General features: G+C 60.5%; 1 protein-coding gene across 1 annotated transcript; it reads right to left on the bottom strand.

The window, feature by feature from the left end:
• Positions 1–52: 52 nt before the first annotated feature.
• Positions 53–13,982, bottom strand: BGN (biglycan). The gene is made up of 8 exons (XM_070462911.1): positions 13,841–13,982; positions 5,166–5,417; positions 4,782–4,894; positions 3,815–4,028; positions 3,185–3,295; positions 2,806–2,899; positions 2,564–2,702; positions 53–1,182 (listed from the first exon to the last, which is right to left on the bottom strand). Exons 2-8 carry the CDS (start codon positions 5,404–5,406, stop codon positions 985–987), a joined length of 1,110 nt encoding a protein of 369 aa, XP_070319012.1. The 5' UTR covers positions 5,407–5,417; positions 13,841–13,982; the 3' UTR covers positions 53–984.
• Positions 13,983–17,814: the final 3,832 nt, after the last annotated feature.

The following is a 17,814-nucleotide window of genomic DNA, read 5'->3' as shown; positions in this document are numbered from 1 at the left end:
TCCCCCTTCTGCTGGGTCCCCAGGCACCCTGAGAGGTGGCACGCACACAGCCTTATTGCACAGTGTTTCTTTAATTGAAAGACAACAATCGACCTCAGAAGCAGCCCCTCCTCAAGCTGGGTGTGATGGTTTGAAACCCCTACCAGACCAGAGGCCAGAAGGCTAGGGGAGGGGAGACTGAGCCGTCATGGGGGGAAGAGGGACAGTGAGAAGCATGATGGGAACTCCAGTGGGACAGACCCTCAGGGTCTGGCTGAGCCCAGGGCTCCACTCTTGGCTGTGGAGGAGCGGGTGCAGCACCTCCCTGTCTGCTGGGTTCCAGAAGGATCACCCAGGCTTTGGGTGAGCCTGGGCAGAGTAGGAGGGCAGCTGTCCCCCACTCCTGCCTGCCTGGGTAAGGGCTGGGCAGAGCCCAGAGAAACAGAAAGCAGACCTAGCCCAAGGAAGTCAGAAACGAGGAGGGGGGGACAGACAGAGAGAGCTGGACAAGACTGGTCCAGGGGCCAGAAGACCCAGGAGGCTGCCCTGGGGGGCCATGAACTTGCAGAAGGATGGCAAGGGGCTGAGGAGGACAAAAGTAGCCGGCTGGGCTGAGGAGTGATGTGAGTCTGGCAGGTGGGGTGGGCTTGGTGGGGTCTCCATCCTTGATCCCCCCAGACCCAGGGTCCGTTTTCCTTGGACTGGAGCCTCAGATCATTTGCTTTTGGGGTGAATGGGAAGAAAGCTTGGTGGGGGGGTGCCTCTAAATGGGTATGATGTGGGTGGGCAGGGGCAGCTCTGAAGCCAAGGGGCATGTGATGGGGCTCAGGCGTCACGCCCCACCTGCACACTTGGGAGCCAGGGTGGGGGTGTCAAGGGGCCATGAATGGAGGGTGGGGGTTGAAGGCAGGGCTTGGCTCCCTTGCTTTGCTGCCCCTTCAGTACACGTGCCATGCACCCCAAGAGACCCTTCCCAGGCCACCACCACAGCGGCTGCCACAGCCTCTACTTTTTATAGTTGCCAAACTGGATGGCCAGGCGGTCAGTGACGCAGCGAAAGGTGGCCGGCTGCACCTCCCAGTAGGGCACAGGGTTGTTGAAGAGGCTGATGCCGTTGTAGTAGGCCCGCTTGACCCCGAAGCCCACCGGGCAGAAGTCGTTGACGCCCACCTTGGTGATGTTGTTGGTGTGCAGATAGACCACCTGGGGACAGAGAGGCGTGGCTCAGGGCAGCAGGCCCCCTTGCCCCCGCCCCCAACCCTGTCCCTGAGTCGACCCCGCTTGGGGAGCCCAAGCAGCGGGCAGAACCCACAAGGCTGGTGCCCTCCATGCCAGCCGAGTCCTTCCTGGCCGCCTCAGGGGTTCATGTGCTGCATCCATACGACCCTTTGAGGGCCTGGAGGTGATTCTTCCATTGTCTGGAGGAGTACAACCAGGCTTGCGTATAGTTGTCAGGTGGCTGTTGAGCAGTGTTCAGGCACTGGTGTGTGACCAGGTGCTGGAATGGGGGCTTAGTGGGGTGGGTGTGAATGGGGCTGTTGATGTGGGAAGGATGCCACCCTGGGTTCACACAGTCCCTGGCCTTCCTCTGGGTTCCCTGGACTGAGAGTCTCCTCCTCCTCCCAGTTCTCAGGAGCTCTTGCCCCCCCAACTCCCTGAAGGCTCTCTCTATGGGACTGTAGGGTGGGGGGCATGAGGACTGTCTGATGGGGTGGGGCGGAGGGGTGTGGCATGGAGGGCTGCAACAGTGCCTTCTAGAGGTGGCAGGATATGGCCACCAGAGGGCACTGCCGCTGTAAGTTGGCAATCCCCTTGCAGGGCAGGGTGATGGACTTGCCCCGATTGGACAGCCTGCAAGAATGGCCAGTCTCCTGGCATGTAGGCAGAGACTGAGGTCCAGAGCAGGCCCGAAGAAGACCTTGAGAGGACCCCTTGATCCCCTCATCAAGCCACTTCCTGCCCAGACTGTTCCCCAAGCCCCTGGGCCTGTGGCACCTTTGTGGGGTCCCACCTACCCAAGAAACTCTAATACTTTGGTCACCAGATGCAAAGAGCTGACTCATTTGAAAAGACTTTGATGCTGGGAAAGATTGAGGGCAGGAGGAGAAGGGGATGACAGAGGATGAGATGGTTGGATGGCATCACCCACTCAATGGACATGAGTTTGAGTAAACTCTGGGAGTTGGTGAAGGACAGGGAAGCCTGGTGTGTTGTGGTCCATGCAGTTGCAAAGAGTCAGACACGACTGAGAGACTGATCTGAACTGAACTGAACCCACCCGAGAGACCTTGAGCTCAAATATCTACCAGGCTGGCTCTGGCTCATCCTGCCACCTCGCCACCCCTGTACCCAGCCTCCTTGCTGTCCACAGTGCGGTCCCTACTCTGCCCTTTCACTTTCTCAGCACCTTTCCAGATGAGGAGCTGGAGTCACCAGCCAGAGCACACATCTGACCAGCTGCACAGCGAGGTCCCGTTCTGCTCCGCGATGGGTCCGAGCACTGACAGCTAGGGTCTCAGCAGCTGCCCTGGGAACATCGACTGCCCCCTCCCCTCACTGTGTGTTAGAAAAACCTGGCTCTCACCTGGAGGAGCTTGAGGTCTGGAAGACCAGCTGGTACCCTGGACAGCTTGTTGTTGTCCAAGTGCAGCTCCCGCAGCGTGGGCAGAAAACTCAGGCTCCCGTTCTCAATCATGCGGATCTGGTTGTGGCCCAGGCCCAGCCTGGGAAGGGATAGATGAATAAAAGACGATGTAATGGGGTCTGTGGGCCACAGGGCACTGGGTGGACTCAGGGCCCCCTGAGACACCCCTCTCCCCAGCCTACCTGTACAACTTGGAGTAGCGGAGCAGATCCTCTAGCTCGATTGCCTGGATTTTGTTGTGGTCCAGGTGGAGTTCATTGAGGGTCTCGGGGAGGTCTGCCAGGAAAAAAGGATCCTCTGAGTTGAATCCAGGAGGGAAGACTGTGGGGTGGGGGAGGGCTGGTCCTAAGTGTGTGTGTGTGTGTGTGTGTGTGTGTGTGTGTCTGTGCACGATTTCACTCCTGATGGAGCAGAGAGCCGAGCTCTGCCCCAGGATGGGAGAGGGGCAACCAAAGCCCTCCCTGAGTACACTGGGTGGTGGCTCCAGATGGCTCTGGGCTCCTTATCTGGGCCCCTCACCTGTGCCCCCCAAAATGTGGGAAAGAAGGGCTGCCTCCCTACCTTTGGGGATGCCAGTGAGCTTGGCCTCAGAGATGCGAAGGTAGTTGAGCTTCAGGCCATCAAAGGCTCCAGGTTCAAAGCCACTGTTCTCCAGGGGGTTCCCACCCATCTCTAGGAGAGAGGCTCTCTCAGCCCTGAAGCCAAGGCTAAGCATCTGTCCCCATACCCTTGGGGCCTGTTGATTCCTAAGGGGCCCCCACTAAGCACCTGCTCCCCCATCTCCCCCTGAAAGCAGTGCCACTAATTTACTGGATGAGCTGCAAACTCCTTGCTGTTGAACACCACGAACTACCAAGGGCCCTGGACCTGGCATGGGCCCTCGGGGACAAGGGGAGCCAGCCCAGCTTCTCCCACCCGGCCCCTGACTGGCAGGCTGTGCCACCTCTATACTTGTCCTTTCCTTACGGGCCTGGGTTTCTCTTCACCTGGCCTTGGCAGCTCTGGGGTGTGACCCTAGGCAAGCCTCCAGAACATTGTGAGGCCAGCTGGCTTGTCCATGGCACCCAGCTGCTCCGGCCGTCAGAGACCCCCTCCTTGACCCTCCCCCTTCCCTGTCCACCCTCACCACAACTGGGGACCACCACAACCTCAGGACCACCTGAGGACCACCACAGGGCGGGCCTGACTCACCAATGCAATTCATGTTGCGAAGCCCACTGAACACGCCCTTGGGCACCTTGCGGATGCGGTTGTCATGGATGCGGAGCTCCACCAGGGAGCTGGGCAGGTTGGGAGGGATCTCCACCAGGTGGTTCTTGGAGATGTAGAGCTTCTGCAGCTTCCGCAGGGGGCTGAAGGCCTTCTCGTGGATCTTGGAGATCTTGTTGTTCACGAGGACCAAGGCCTGAGGTGGCACAGAAGGCCTCAGTTCCCGCCTGCCTGCCTGCCTTCTCCTCTCCCCTCTTCCTTGCCCCTGAGGTAGTGATTCACATTGTCAGGGCTTCACAGATTCTGGAGACCCAGCTCAGCTTCCAGGAGATCTACCTCTGCTCATGGCAGAGTGCAGAGCGGGAGCCAGCACTCAGGTCCAGCAAGGTCGCTGCAGCCTGTGCCCCGGTTACCCTACCTGCACCCTGGTTGCGATTCAACCTTTCCTTACTGAGTTGCTGGGAGGAGCCAATAAGATGCAAAGGTAACAGTCAACAGAGAGAATTGGGCTGGGTGATCCTGTCCTTCCCTGGTGGCTCAGAGGCGAAAGAGTCTGCTTGCAATGTGGGGAGACCTGGGTTTGATCTCTGGGTGGGGAAGATCTGCTGGAGAAGGAAATGGCCACCCACTCCAGTGCCCTTGCCTGGAAAATCCCATGGATGGAGGAGCCTGGTAGGCTACAGGCCATGGGGTCGCAAAGAGTCAGACACGGCTGAGCAACTTCACTTTCCTTTTATCCTGTCCTGACATTGCACATGTGCCCATGACCCTGGGTGCTCCCGCCACAGCTGCCTCCTAACCTCTCTCAGGACTCCCTGGGTCCCCGGTCCCCTCTCACATTGCACAAGTGTGTGCCCACACCCATCGGGACCCCACCCCTCCACATGCCCACCGGGCTGCAGGCCTGCTGCCTCTTCCCAGACCCTTGGAAGAGCCAGGGTAGGCTTACATAGAGGTGCTGGAGGCCTTTGAAATCATCTTTTCGGAGCTCAGAGATGTCATTGTTCTGCAGGTCCAGCAGGGTGGTGTCGGGCGAGATCTCCTTGGGCACAGCCTTCAGACCTGGGGGCCGGCGCAGCAGTCAGCAGTGTGAGCCAAGGCCACGGCCAGAGCCACAGCCCCAGAGGGGCGCACATGTGGACCCTCACGTGGGGACTCTGCAGCCGCAAGTGGGTGCAGCTCCAAGGCCAAGGTTGGACAATCTTTTCCCTCCCCACGTTCTTTCAAGCAGACCCAGGGACACCCTCCCACAGTGAAATCAGGATCCCTGGGCTGGCTCCGGATCACCCCCTGCCCACCCTCAGCCTTCCACATCCATCCGCCACAGACTGACCCAGGTCGGAGCACTGAACAACCCGCAGATGGCAGTGGCAGCCAAAAGGGCACATGGCGCTGTAGGTGGGTGGGAGGGAGTCCAGGTCTGGGATGCCCGAGGTTGTTTCTGCACCCGAAGCTTCCTCATCATTCAGCATGGGCAGCCCATCGTCCAGGGTGAAGTCCCAGAAGGCTTTTTGCTCAAAGGGCAGGGCCTGGCTCAGGGCCAGCAGGGCTGCAAGAGGCCACAGGGGCCACATGGTGGGCGTGCCTGCAAAGCCAGGGTGAGGAGGGGCCATCAGAGGAGCCCAGCAGATGCCCATGCCCAGGGGGCTGGGGTTCTGTGTGTGTGCTGTCCTCATGTCTGTCACACCTCCCCAGGGCAGCCAGACCCTGGGCTGGAGTGGCCAGGAGGGAGGTGTGGGTGGGCAGGAAGCCTTGGACAGGGTGGGAGCATGGCTGGCTTTCTTCTGTCTTGCTCCATTTCCAGGCAGGACTTGGCCACTGTGGGCCATGCCCTATCTTTCCAGTTAGGGAGTCTGCACCCCTCCAATGCACAAGCACACACACACACATGCATTACCCCCCTCCCCGCACAGGACACTGAGTCAGCCTCAGCCTGTGTGTGGGGGGATCAGGGAGGTTAGTGGAGGTGGCGGAGAGGGAAACCCAGTCCTCTGCCACCAAAGACCTTGAAGAGTTAAGATTGAAAGATAACCACGGGGGCCAGGGCCAATTCTTTCCTGCCTGAGCCCCCTTTGCAGTGCACCCACATTTTTCTAAGAAAGTCAAGAGACCAAGGCACCAGGGTGGGCATGCTGGGCAGAGCTGGGCTAGCCCTGGAGCAAAGTAGAAGAGGGGGCATCCTCTCAGCCCATGTGTGGAATGCCAGAGATCGAGGGGGAACCCTGACGTCCCCCCACATCCTTGCTGCTACTGGGGGGCCTTGGCTTCCTCCTATGGCCCATGAAGCCTTTCCCTGCCTTCTATCCATGGCCCAGCCCCCTGGAAAGGCCACTGGAGGCGAACAGGCTACTGCCAGGGTGGCGGGCAGGGTCAGGCTTGTCTGGAGTCCCCCAGGCCAGGAAGCAGGCTGAGGGTGGGAGTGGGGGGAAAGCCGTCCTGCCCGAGCCTGCCCCTGGTGCCCATATCTGCCTGCCTTCTCCTCCAGCAGAGGCTGCCCCCATCCACACGGGCTCCTCTAGCAGAAAACCTTGTCTATGAAGAGGATGCCCCTTTACCCAGATTTCCTGGGCAAGCCCCAGCCTCATTTTGCCAAGTGTGACACAGGGATACACGTGCCTGCCTTGCTTGTTTCCCAAGCACAGGGTGTCTGGGGTTGCCCCACGTGTGGACCTCAGCCCTACCCCACAGAGGCCCTCACTTGGGGCCCATCTTGGCCAGGGGAGGGGTTCTTTGGGGCTTCAGAGGGGTTGGGGTGAGCCCCCCCGAGCCTGATGGCTGGCTGCAAAGTGGGGAGAAGCCCTGGGCAGGCCCAGTGGATGTGCAGCTGGGCTGGTGGCCTGGGGGGCTGCTGCCTTGGAGCCCTGCCACCCTCAGGCAGTGGGAGGGCCTGTGGCCACTTGCAGACCTGTTGGCACAACAGCTCTGCCCCTGGGGTTCCCATTGATCGCCATCTGGCCACCCTCTCTCGCACCTCTCTGACCCCTCAGAGCTGGTCATGTGACCTGTCCTGGCTCCCACCTTTGCAGCAGCTGGGGCGGGCAGTGCGTTTGGCAGGCAGATGCTGGAGGTGGGGGGCGGGGTCCCCAGGCCGGGGGTTCAGTGGCCTCAGCGTCAGAGTCAGCCCCAGAGTGCCCCCAGCAGGCCGGCCACCCTTCTTGAGTGTGCAGCCCCCACTGATAGACTCAGAAAAGCTGCCTTGCCTCCCAGGTCACACAGCAAAGTGAGGGTCCCTCCTGGTTGGGGGAGCCCCTGGCCTTCCTGGCTCCTTTGGGCCTTGAGCACCCGTGGTCACACTCAAGGTCCCACCAGCCCTATGCTGGTCCCATAGGACTGGGGGAACCTCCACCCTACCCCACCCCCAGCCCCAAAAGTCTTGGCACAGAGTGGGGAGAAGACCCTGGGTTTGCCTACCTGGACCACTAGTCCCTTTTTCTTCCCACAGGTTTTCAAAGCACAGGGCAAGGTAGGGTGGGCCCAGGCTTCCCAGGCATGGCTGGACACCCAAAGTTGAGAAGAGGAAGTGAAGGGGAGGATGAAGGCAGCAGGGCGAGATGGAGCAGGAGGCGGAGGAGACTACTCCCCCCTCCCCTGGCACTCCTCCCAAAGCCGCTACCTCACAGGGGGAATGAGTCAGGGCTGGAACACCCCACTGGAGTCTTGGGAGGCTCTGGGATCCACCATCCACCTGGATGGCTGGGGTGGGGTGGTCCGGACAGGCCTGGGGGACCGGGAAGGCCTGGGGGCCTCCACAGGGAGCCTTGGCCTGGGTTTGGGCCCTCCACATGGAGTTCCCAGGCAGAACTAGCCACTGAGGCCCTATGTGGGCTCCTGGGACCCTCTGTGGGGGTGACAGGAGGCTCCAGAGGAGTCGAACCAGATTCCAAGGTGCATCTGGGGCCCCCACAAAGAGGCTGAAGGGGGGATGCAGGGTGGGGAAGGGCGGGCTCCATTGGAAGCTCAGTCTGAGGGAGAGGGAGGCTGAGGTCTTGAAGGCCCCCAGAGCCCTCAGGGCAGAGGACAAGGTTTGGCTGGTTCTCCCTGGCTCCTGGCCAGGCCCAGGCAGTGGGCAGGCTGGCGGGCTTTCCGCCACAGCCCTCCTTTCCCCACAGAGAACTGGCAAGAGATTCAGCGCCCAGAACTGTGCAGAGGGGAGAGGGGCCAGCTGCATACCAAGCCTGCCAGAGACAATGAAAGACACCCCTGGGCCTCAGGGCCAGAAGGAGCCAGGGAAGGGCCTGGAGGGGGCACCCAGGACTGAAGTGCCATTTGATGGAAGAGAAAATAGAGACCTAGAGAAAAGAACCCACCTCAGGTGATGCCAGGCCCCCAGGTTTTCACTATGGACACAGAGGGTGCGAACCATGGCTGGTCCCTCCAGCCTAGCCAGACCTCCGGGCCTCAGTTTCCCTTCATTGGCCTCCCTGGGTGTGTCCCCGAGGACTTCAGGTGGCCTTGGGCCTCATCAGGGGGTTCTCTGAGCTCGACGAGCTCCACCTCCTCAGAGCAATGGAAAGAAGTGGTGATGGCGGTGAGGCCTCAGGCCAGGCGCCCACAGGTGGGAGTGAGGACCGCCCCCCCCCCAACATGGCTCTCCTTGTCTGGCCCTCTGAAAGGCTGCGCAGTCCTCTGACTGGGATGGCTCCAGGTCCCAGCCAAACAAGACGCACTGGCAGCCACTGAGAACACAGAGGGGCCATGCCAGGCATTCACACCAGGCCAAGGGTGGCAGGAGCGGGCCCTGAGGTCTGGCAGGCCCTGGGAACTCACTTACAGATGTGTGGCCCACAGCTGCCAAGTCACAGATGCCGGACGCCTAAGCCCAGTGCCTGGCTCCACTGAGCAACCCGACCTGAACTCGGACACACGTGCCATCTTCCACTCAGCCCTGCTGGTGCCCACTTTTCTGTCCGCTTCCCTCCCAGAATCCAACCCATCATCCCCTGCACCCCCCAGCTCTAGTCTCCCCTTAGGTGGCACCTAGACAGAGGGCACGGGTGCCATCCCTGGGTCTTCCTGAAGCTGACGTGTGTGCTCGCATGTGGGGATGACTGTGTGAGGGGCTGGTGGCTGCAGTGGGGGTTGGGGTGAGCCCTGCCCTGCTTGCGTCTACACCCCAGCCACCCCTGAACCCACCGCCATGGCCTCAACACGCCTTCCAGCTCTGAGGGGAGCGGGCATCCAAGTGTGGCTGGCCAGGGCGGCTCCTTCCTGTTGGGTCCTGTGCCCCCGCAGCCTTCAGGCACAGACTCGACCTGGATGTGGGCGTCAGAGACCCACAAGGAGCCAGCCCATCTGCTGCAAGGAGCTGGCCCCGGGCCAGTGGCTGGTGCTACCCAGGCCAGACCTCTCTCCCCACAGCCCTGAAGACACCCATCACACCCCCATCCTGCTGGGAAACCTCTGGAAGGCGGGAAGGTCTAAGGGCTGGCCTTCCGCCGTGCCAGGAGTCAGGCAGGAGATGAGCCAGGTCACCTGGTCTTTCCACCCCAGAGCTTTCCTTCTCCCACTTGCTGAAGAAAGCCCAAGGGAGAGTGAGGGTGCTGTCGCTTCCCAGGGGTGCAACAGGAGGCCCAAGTGATTTCCTAACTCAGCCTTCCCCAGGGCCAGCAGGAAGTGCTGTCTCTCCCATTGCCTCTCCCCAACTCAGGCTGGAAGTGATGCTGATGGAAAACAGGGCTCTGCCTGTGGGTCTGGAGGCCCCAGGCTTGCATCACGCAGCTTCTGGAAACATAGGATCTCTCAGGCCGGCACCATCAATAGTTCCCCTTGGCCTGTGGGGACAGATGGCCCCGCCTCCAGCTACAGGGAAGTGGCCTGGGAAAGCCATCATGGCACCCTGGCCTGGAGAGTTCCCCAAGCCTTTAGGTCCCAGTAGGCGCCGGACCCCACAGGGAGATGTTCTCAGCCCGGCTCCCAGAACCTGAGACCCTTGGCTGCCTTGCTCCCTTGTGGGACTGGGGGCTTGGCTTGGGGTGGAGGTCACCCTCTGCAGCCAGCCTAGGTCTTGCCGGACCTGTGACTTTCAGCCCCTCCCAGGGCTCCCCCTCCGTGTGGTGGGGTGGCCTGTAAACCCCTAGGACCACCATCAAGGCCAAACTGGAACTGAGACTGTGAGAGGATGGAGGTGGCACCCAGCTCCCCAGCTGTCCCTGTCTCCGGAGACAGGGCTCCCAGAGCCAGTCTCCCTTTGCCCTCTGTCTGGCTCCTTCAGGTCCCAGTTTTGTTGCCCAAATCTGTGATCCTTTGGAACCTCGGGCCTCTGACCGCTGCATCCCTTTTGGGCCATCTGATTCTCCTAGAGGCTGCTGGTGGGCAAGACGTGGGGGCAGGTTCTTGCTGCAGGCAAGACGTGTTGCATGCAGCCTGGGACCTCTCCCAGCCCACTGCTCCGTGTCCTGCAGCTCTGCTCCATGCTGCAGTTTCTGCTGGCTTGGGCCTTCACGCCATGGACCAGGAGAGCTAGGTGTGAGCTGGCCGGGTGGAGCCCCAAGGCCCCTAAACCCCGAGATTGGATGTGTTACCCAGGGAGAGGAAGGGGGGAGTCGTCAGAGTCCCCGGCACCTTTGGTGGGCTTGGGATGTCAGAGATCCCAGTCCACCAAGGAGCACAAACTGGGCTGCTGAGAGGGTAGGGGATAAGCCAAAGAAGGCTGAACTGTGGCTGGTGCTCCAAGAGCCTGGGCAGGGGCCCAGAGGGAATGAAGGAAGCCCTGGGGGACCCTAGGGCTGACGGCTCCAGGTGTGGGAGGGTTTTCACCCCAGGACCTCTTATCTAGAAGGTTCATCTTACCACAGCCCCAGTGAGCAAGACTAAGCAGACCCCTTCCCCATTCCCCCTCAGGTCATCTCCCACTGGCTTCCTTGAAGATGGGATTCACCAAGAAGGTTTTGTGCATGATCAAAGTTTGGGTGGGCCCAGTACATGAGCAGAGAGGACAGAGGGGATGGGAGGGCACTGTCTGGCCCGAGAACCAGCCAACAGGAGGAGGGTGGAGCTGGCAGGATCCTGTGTGCCTGCCTTCAGGAGCCCATGCCCATCCCCCTTCCCCCCCTGCAGCTCATAGCAGGGGGCCCCAGGAGGCTCACTGTCACCCTCCAGCCCCTCGAGTGGAGCTAAACCCTTGGGCTAGTGTGTCCCGTCCCACCAGCAGGGTAGAGGGGCTCAGGGAGGGGTGCCCAGCTCAAGGCAGGGACCAAGATCTCCCACCCCGGGGTAACTGATGAGGACGATTGGGAGGCTGTTGTGGTGGACGTGGGAAGACCTTTTCTAACAATCTAGGGTGTTAGCACATGGGCAAGGAAGGGGAGGGCCCAGATATGCCAGCCAAAGGACCAACGGCTCAGTGGCCTAGCAGGTGGAGCTTTGGAGACCCTGGAATGGGGCTGGGGCCCTGCCTGGAGGCAGGGGGCACACACCAGACAGTGCCTGGCCCTACGGGCACTTTGGGCCTTGGGCTGTGCCTGCTGTTCATGTGCTCCTGGGTGGTCCCGGGGGCTGGCCACTGTCCCAGGCTATGTCCCAGGTGACCAAGGACAAATGACCACTGGATGGGCCTGTCTTCTTGGGGCTTCTCCAGGGAGTGGGGGAGGGCTGGCTGTGGGTGGCTCTGGGAAGTAGGCTCATGACTGATTCCTCCTCTGGGACTTGACGCCGATGCTGGAAGGGACCCTCTGCGGTCCTGAGTGACTACAGAGTATCCCTAAAGAGAGGAGATTCTTTCTTGTCTTTTGAATACCCTCTCTGCTCCAGTCCTTCCCTGTTCACCCTTCTGTGATGAGCCAGGGCCACTGATGGGACTGGGAAGAAATTCAGGCCAAGGCTTGTATGTCACCCTGCACAATGGTGAGAGGGCTAGCACCCCACGTTTATGGGCCCCTAAAATCAGCTGACAAAGAAGTGCCGCCAGACCTGTGGTTGAAGGGGCTGGGCCTCAGACTCCCCATCAACACAGTGAGGCCCCTGCTCCAGGGCAGGGCATTAAAAGCAATAGGCTGGTTAATGCCTTCTGTGACCTGGGTCCTCGGAACCTGAAGGTGGGCCAGTGGGTGAGCCAGCCAGGGTAGCAGGGCTGCCACTCAGCTGCTGGCTACATGGTGATGGGAGCCCTCCCTGATGCCAGCCTCTTTCCACGGCCTTGCCCCTGTGGCTGGAAGACAGCCATGTGCCTTCCTTTTGATGCGCCTATGGCAGCTGGTCATGGGGCATTCCGCACAAAAGCACTTCTGCCCAACCACCAGGGTGCAGATGGCATAAGTATTTGCAGGCGGCCAGGAGGCGCTCACTTGTGCACACACAGGGGCAGCGACGTGTTATCTCTCCTCATGAACCCAAGAGCCTGGATGCACATTCCAAAGCATCTACAGCTTCTCTCAATCCCAACCTGTCTGGCCAGGAGGGGAGTGGGCACAGAAGCAGGAGACCTCAGGGCACAGGACTGGCTACATTGGCGATCTGAGGGGCCCTTAAGAAGACTTCAACTGTGAGAGCAATCTCCCAGGCCTGAGCGAAGTCTGCTCTGTGCCCCCCACCAGGACCCTGCCTCAGAGGACCCTGGGCCTTCTGCTCCACCAAGCAGAGCCAGCTCAGGAAGCTCTTGCCAACCCATGTCTAGGCCCCAGACCCATCCACAGAGTGGTGAGGTGGGGCTCCCACCCCCCCAGTCTTCCAGGTCCCTTGGCATGCCAGCCATTTTGGGAGCTTGCTAGTACATGGGCTGGGAGTCCGGCTGCCTCCCACCCCAATCTGCACACCCTGCAGTTGACCATAAGCTATCATGATCAGCACTCAAGTGTCTCTAATGGCTTCCTGGATACTATGGGGTCAATAGTCAGGGTCTGTGGGTCAGAAGCCCTGACCCCTGGCCCCGGCTCTGCCCCTGACTGGCTGGGCCACTGCTGGCAGTTTCCTGCCCCTCTCTTGGCCTCTGTTGCCCCCTCTGTGCAATGGATGGGGTAGGGGGTCCTGTGGGACCAGCTCTGGAAGGCAACCCTGTTAGCTCCATTTGGTTTCAGATCTGAGATGCTCTTTCCATTCTAGAGGTGCCCCCAGGTACCTGCAGGGTGTGGCCTTTGGGGAACAGAGCACCTAGCCCGGGATCTCTTGAACCCCACCCCTCCCTAAAGGTGCCCATCCTGGAATGATGATGTCCACGAATTGACCCATGGAGCCCTCTGGGGCCCTGGGCCAAGCCGGCCTGGCTAACATGGCACAGTGGCCTGGGCTTCCTTCTGCACCCCGCTTTGGAGCCTCAGTTCAAGCAGGTTCTGGGGACAGAGAGGCCTGAGCCACTCAGGCAGCCCCACCCAGGTCCCCCACCCCCCACCCTCAGCCACGGCTCTGTGGACCCATGCCTCACCCAGGAGGAGGTGAATGCAGAACATTCGCCTGCGAGTAAGCGGGGAATATCTGGGCAGGGTGCCTGGGGCGTGCCTGAGAAACCAAGTCTCCGAGCCCATGCCGTGGTCTAGCCCCAGGCCCTGGGGATCGCTCCCCAGCACTGAGCTCAGTCCGGCGCCCACAGGTCTATGTTAACCAGGGGCCAGAGCCAGGCCAGCGGTGGGGGTGCAGGGCGTACCTGGGACTTGATGATGTTCTGGGGTGGCCTCCAAGAGGCAGAATCCCAGGGGGTGTGGAGTGTGAAGCAGGGCTGAGCAAGGGGAGAAGGAAGGGGATGGAGAAGATGCCTGGAGGACCCAGGGGGGAAAAGAGGCCTAGAGGGGACCGGGACCAAGGAGGGGCTGCAGAGTGGCCATGAAGGGGCATGCTGGGAGCCTGCAGCGGGGGGGGGGGGGGGGGGGGGGGAGTGGGAATCTGCAAGCAGCCTTGGGGGCGGGGGGTGGGAGACGGTGGTGAGGGGGACGCGGGGGCAGGGGTAGGGATGAGGAGGGTGAGTTTGGGGGGTGCAGGGTCGGGGCATCTGGAGGATGAGACAGCAGGGCGAGGGCGGTTCCAGGCCAGCTATAGGAATGGTGGGGGACAAGATGGGGCTTGTGGGGGTGGGGGCCTTACCTGAGGAGGGCAAGCGGTGGGCACGCGCTGGCTGGTGGGCAGCCTGAGGAATCGGCCAGTCCCTGTGTCCGTGTGTTGGGTCGTCTGAGAGCAGCTGCTCACTCCTGGGCAGTTCGGGGAGAGAGGGAGAGGGAGGCGGAGGGAGGGAGGCTAAAGGCTGGGCGGGCGGGCAGACTGACGGGGAGGGGACTGTGGCGGGGAGGGGGCGGGGAGGGAGGGAGAGAGGGATGGAGGAAGGGAAGGAGGGGGCAGGCTTCCAGGCCCCCCTGGCAGCTTCAAAGGGAGTAATTTTCTTGTAGACGGCTGGGCTAGTTGCACCCCTCCCCCTTAAGCCCCCCCACCCCGAGGACGACGCCCCCAACACCAAGGCCACGACCCCCTGCTCCCCACCCTGGGGGGTGCACACTCTGTCACTCAGACAAGGCCCCTTGGCGTCTCCGGGCCAACGACGACGCAGCCTCAGAAATTCAAACTTTCCACCGTCTGGATGGGGACACTGAGGCCCAACAAGGGGGGCGGGAGTTGGCTAGCTGGCCGGTGCTCGGCCTGGCAGAGGAAGGCGAGAGGGCAGAAAAGGAAGGGGGACAAGGGGGTGGTGGCCTCCTAGTGCTACTCCAGCGAGAGGCCCCTGGAATCCTGTCCTGAGCCTTCCCAGAACAAACGTGTGGCAGCCGCAGCCTGGGGAGGAGGTGGTTGTTTGGGATCAGGGAGGGAGCCATGGTGGATTGCTGGAAGGGCTGGATCCACTTCCCAGCCCACTCCAGCCTTTTTGTCCTCGTGACCTCAGAATGGGGTTCAGCTGGGAACTGGCATGGGGCAGTACAAATTCTGGAGGTCCTCCTCCCCGGCTTGCCTCCCCCGAGCTGAGGCTCGCAGAAGCTGATTCAGAGAGGTGGAGCCGGCCAGTCATCCTTCTTGCTCCATCTGAGCAGGTCCCCCAGGGTGCAGGAACCGTGGTGAGGGTGGCCACTTCCTCAGCACTGAGGCTGGTGCTGGCCACTTCTTGGGGTAACCGGGTCAGCCCACCAAGTGTCCCAGAAAGAGGCTGTCAGCAGCCTTGACACCCACGCCATCCCTGGTAGCTCAGCCACTTCCTGAGAGACAAGCCCACCCCTCCTCCCTGTCCCGTGGGGTCCCAATTCCTCCCCCCCACCTCGGCCCTTTTTGCCCAGGGAGCCTCCTGCAAGAGCAGCTTTGGGGAGACAGAGGTGAGGGTTTAGATGGGATGAGAAACTGAGGCAAGGAGCGCCACTGAGATCTGCAAAGGAGAATGGGTAAAGAAATGAAAGCCGGACAGAACTCCAGTGAGCCCAAAGGAGGAAAAAAAGGAAAAACTCAAACAGGCAGGGGCCGAGGGCAGGTCAGGGAGAGGCAGAGCCAAAGAAAGGAGAAGGGGGGTGGTGAGGCCTCAGGGTCCCGCCCACCCAGCTAGCAGGTAGGTTCTAGAAAGTTCTACCAGGGCAGTGGCTGGGCCCAGATCCCTTTTCTGTGTGGAAGCATCCATTCAGGCATGGCTGGTTGGACCTGGGACATAGCCTTGACAAAGCTGTGGTGGCTCCCTCTTGTTCCTGTGGGTGAGGTAGTCACCCTTGGTTGGAAGCATGTACCCTTCTAGACATGGGGGTTGGTTTTGCTTATTTGTTTGTGTGTTTTTTTTCCTGTTTATTGGTGACATATTCAAATATCTCTGGCAGTAGAAGGACTCATACCATGAAGCCTGGGTCACCCCACAGAGCAGCAACCCTCATTCACAGCTGGGAAGGAGGAGAAAGAGGGTCCAAAACACATACAAGACCTTGTGCTCACATTGTGTGAGCCTGCAGGAAATGTCTAGAATCGGCACATGGACAGGGACAAAAAGTAGATTCGTGGTTTCTTAGGGGGGCGTGACAGATAGAGTGGTGACAGCCAAAGGTATAAATTTTCTTTAAGACTTGATGACAATGTTGTAAAATTGACTATGATGATGTTGGACCCTCTGTGAAGATACTAGACAAAACCCATTGTACACATTAAATAGGTGAATTAATTGTATGTTATAGAACCTTTCCAAAACATATAATGGAAAAATCTAGACAAGCTTTTTGGTCGATGCAATATAGCTCCATAAAGTTATTGAAACATTTTTTAAATGAAAAAAAAAGAAAGGGCGCAAGGCATGCCTACTGCCCAAGGAGCCAAGTCGTTTACTGAGTAAGGTCCCACCTGGCCTGGTGCCCCTAGCCACCCTCTGTGGAGCCTTGCACTGCTCTGGGGACTCTGTGGCCAGGCTCTGAGCTCTGTGGGGAGGGGACTGGGTCAGGCCATGGCCACACACAGCGCCAGAGGCACTCAGGAAGGCTTCCTGGAGGAGAGGACTTAGAGCAGACAAGTAGAGAAGAGGGACATTGTTGGCAGAAGGAAGACCATAGGGGAGCAGAAAGGCAGTTAGGTGGGAAATCTTAGTGGTGGGCCAGGGAGGCTCCTGGAGGGAACTTGGGACAGCAGTGAGGCGACACCCTGCACCTTGGAGTTCTTCCCTGCAGCTGGAGGTGTGTCTGGGACAATATGTCCGTAAATACGGTTCTTGTGCCTGGAAGGCTTTTCTGTCTGTGGTTTGCAGTCTGCAATAAGCCATAACTGCACACCCGGCCCAAGGCCCATTGAGTCACTGGGCCTGGCCCTCTAATTTGGGGGCCACTCCCAGACCAGCCAGGCTGCACCTTGGTCCTGGGCCTCCCCCGCCCCCTCCCTCTCCTCTGTAGCCGAAGAACAACCAGGACCCCAGTTGAAGCAGCCACTGAGCACAGCACATCCCGCTGGCCAGCGGAGCTGCGGCCTCCTGGCCTCTGGCCTCCTGGGGCTGGGAGGAGGCAGCAGGAGGCAGGGGAGGGCAGGCATGGGGGCAAGGCAGGAAGGAAGAGCAGGCATTTCCTGAGGCCCCCGGGCCCTCAGAGGAGGCTGATGCACAGCTGTCTTAGCTCCACAAGAACCAGTGCAGACAGGGCTGGCTGAGGGACTGGAGGTGGGGGCGGGTGGACTGGGAGGCAGAGCCTGGCTTCTGCCAGCAGGAGCACAGGGGTGACTAACGCCCTTTCCCAGCATTCTCTGCACCTCTGGGACATCACTGTACAGGCTCCCAAAACCCCAGTCTGGACACTAGCCCCAAGGGGCTAAAGAGGACTGGGTGATCCTGCCAGCAGCCCCCTGCCCCTCAGCCAGGATACCTTAGCAGCCTCCACTTGTTAGAAGGTCCTTCTTCCAGGAGTCAAGAACACAGCCCGCTCAATCTGCCTTTGCTGCGTGTTCCTCAAGGGCAGAGCCTGGTAGCCTGGGAGGTGGCCCAGTGGGCCGGGCTCCCAGAGGCTCAGAGAGCGCCTGCCCAAGCCTGAGCACCAGCCCACCCAGATGCTCATCCCCATCCTGTGTGCTTCTAGGGCCTGGAGAGATTAGCCTGGCCCTGACCTTCAGGGGCCCTCTGCCAGCCCCCTTTCAGGGCCTTCCTGGCCTCCCTGCCTTGCTGTGTCTGGCTGGTGCTCCCCTCTCTCTGCCTCTGCTAATCACTCCCCTTCTCTGTTCTTCTGGGCTCCCCAATCCTTTTTCAGGTCTCTCTTCTGCATCTCTGTCACTTCCCTGGGCACTGAGTCAGTCAGCCTCAACTTCCACTGGTCCCCCTCACTCGCCTGGAGCTCACTGGATGGGGCACAGTGAGGACTTCTGGGAGGAGGAGGCACAGGGAGGACTTCTGGGAGGAGGGGCGCAGGGAGGACTTCTGGGAGGAGGCGGCTCCCAGCGGTGTCCTGGGGCTGCCTTCTAGCCCCTCCTTGGAGTGCTCCCATGGGTTCTTTCATAGCCAGCCCAGTAGGGGGCATCACCCACAGGAGCCCCATTGCCAGGCAGGGACCTGTCACACACATACATTAGGGTCACTTCCTGAACACGCCACCCTGCCTAGAACTCAGCCAAGATCTTGGAGAGGGCCCTCAAGGCTCCTA

This window comes from Odocoileus virginianus, unplaced genomic scaffold (genome assembly GCF_023699985.2).
Source record: "Odocoileus virginianus isolate 20LAN1187 ecotype Illinois unplaced genomic scaffold, Ovbor_1.2 Unplaced_Scaffold_18, whole genome shotgun sequence".
NCBI classification, from domain to species: Eukaryota; Metazoa; Chordata; class Mammalia; order Artiodactyla; family Cervidae; genus Odocoileus; species Odocoileus virginianus.
Note: the sequence above shows the minus strand (reverse complement) of the source record. Positions and strands in the feature narration are given on the sequence as shown.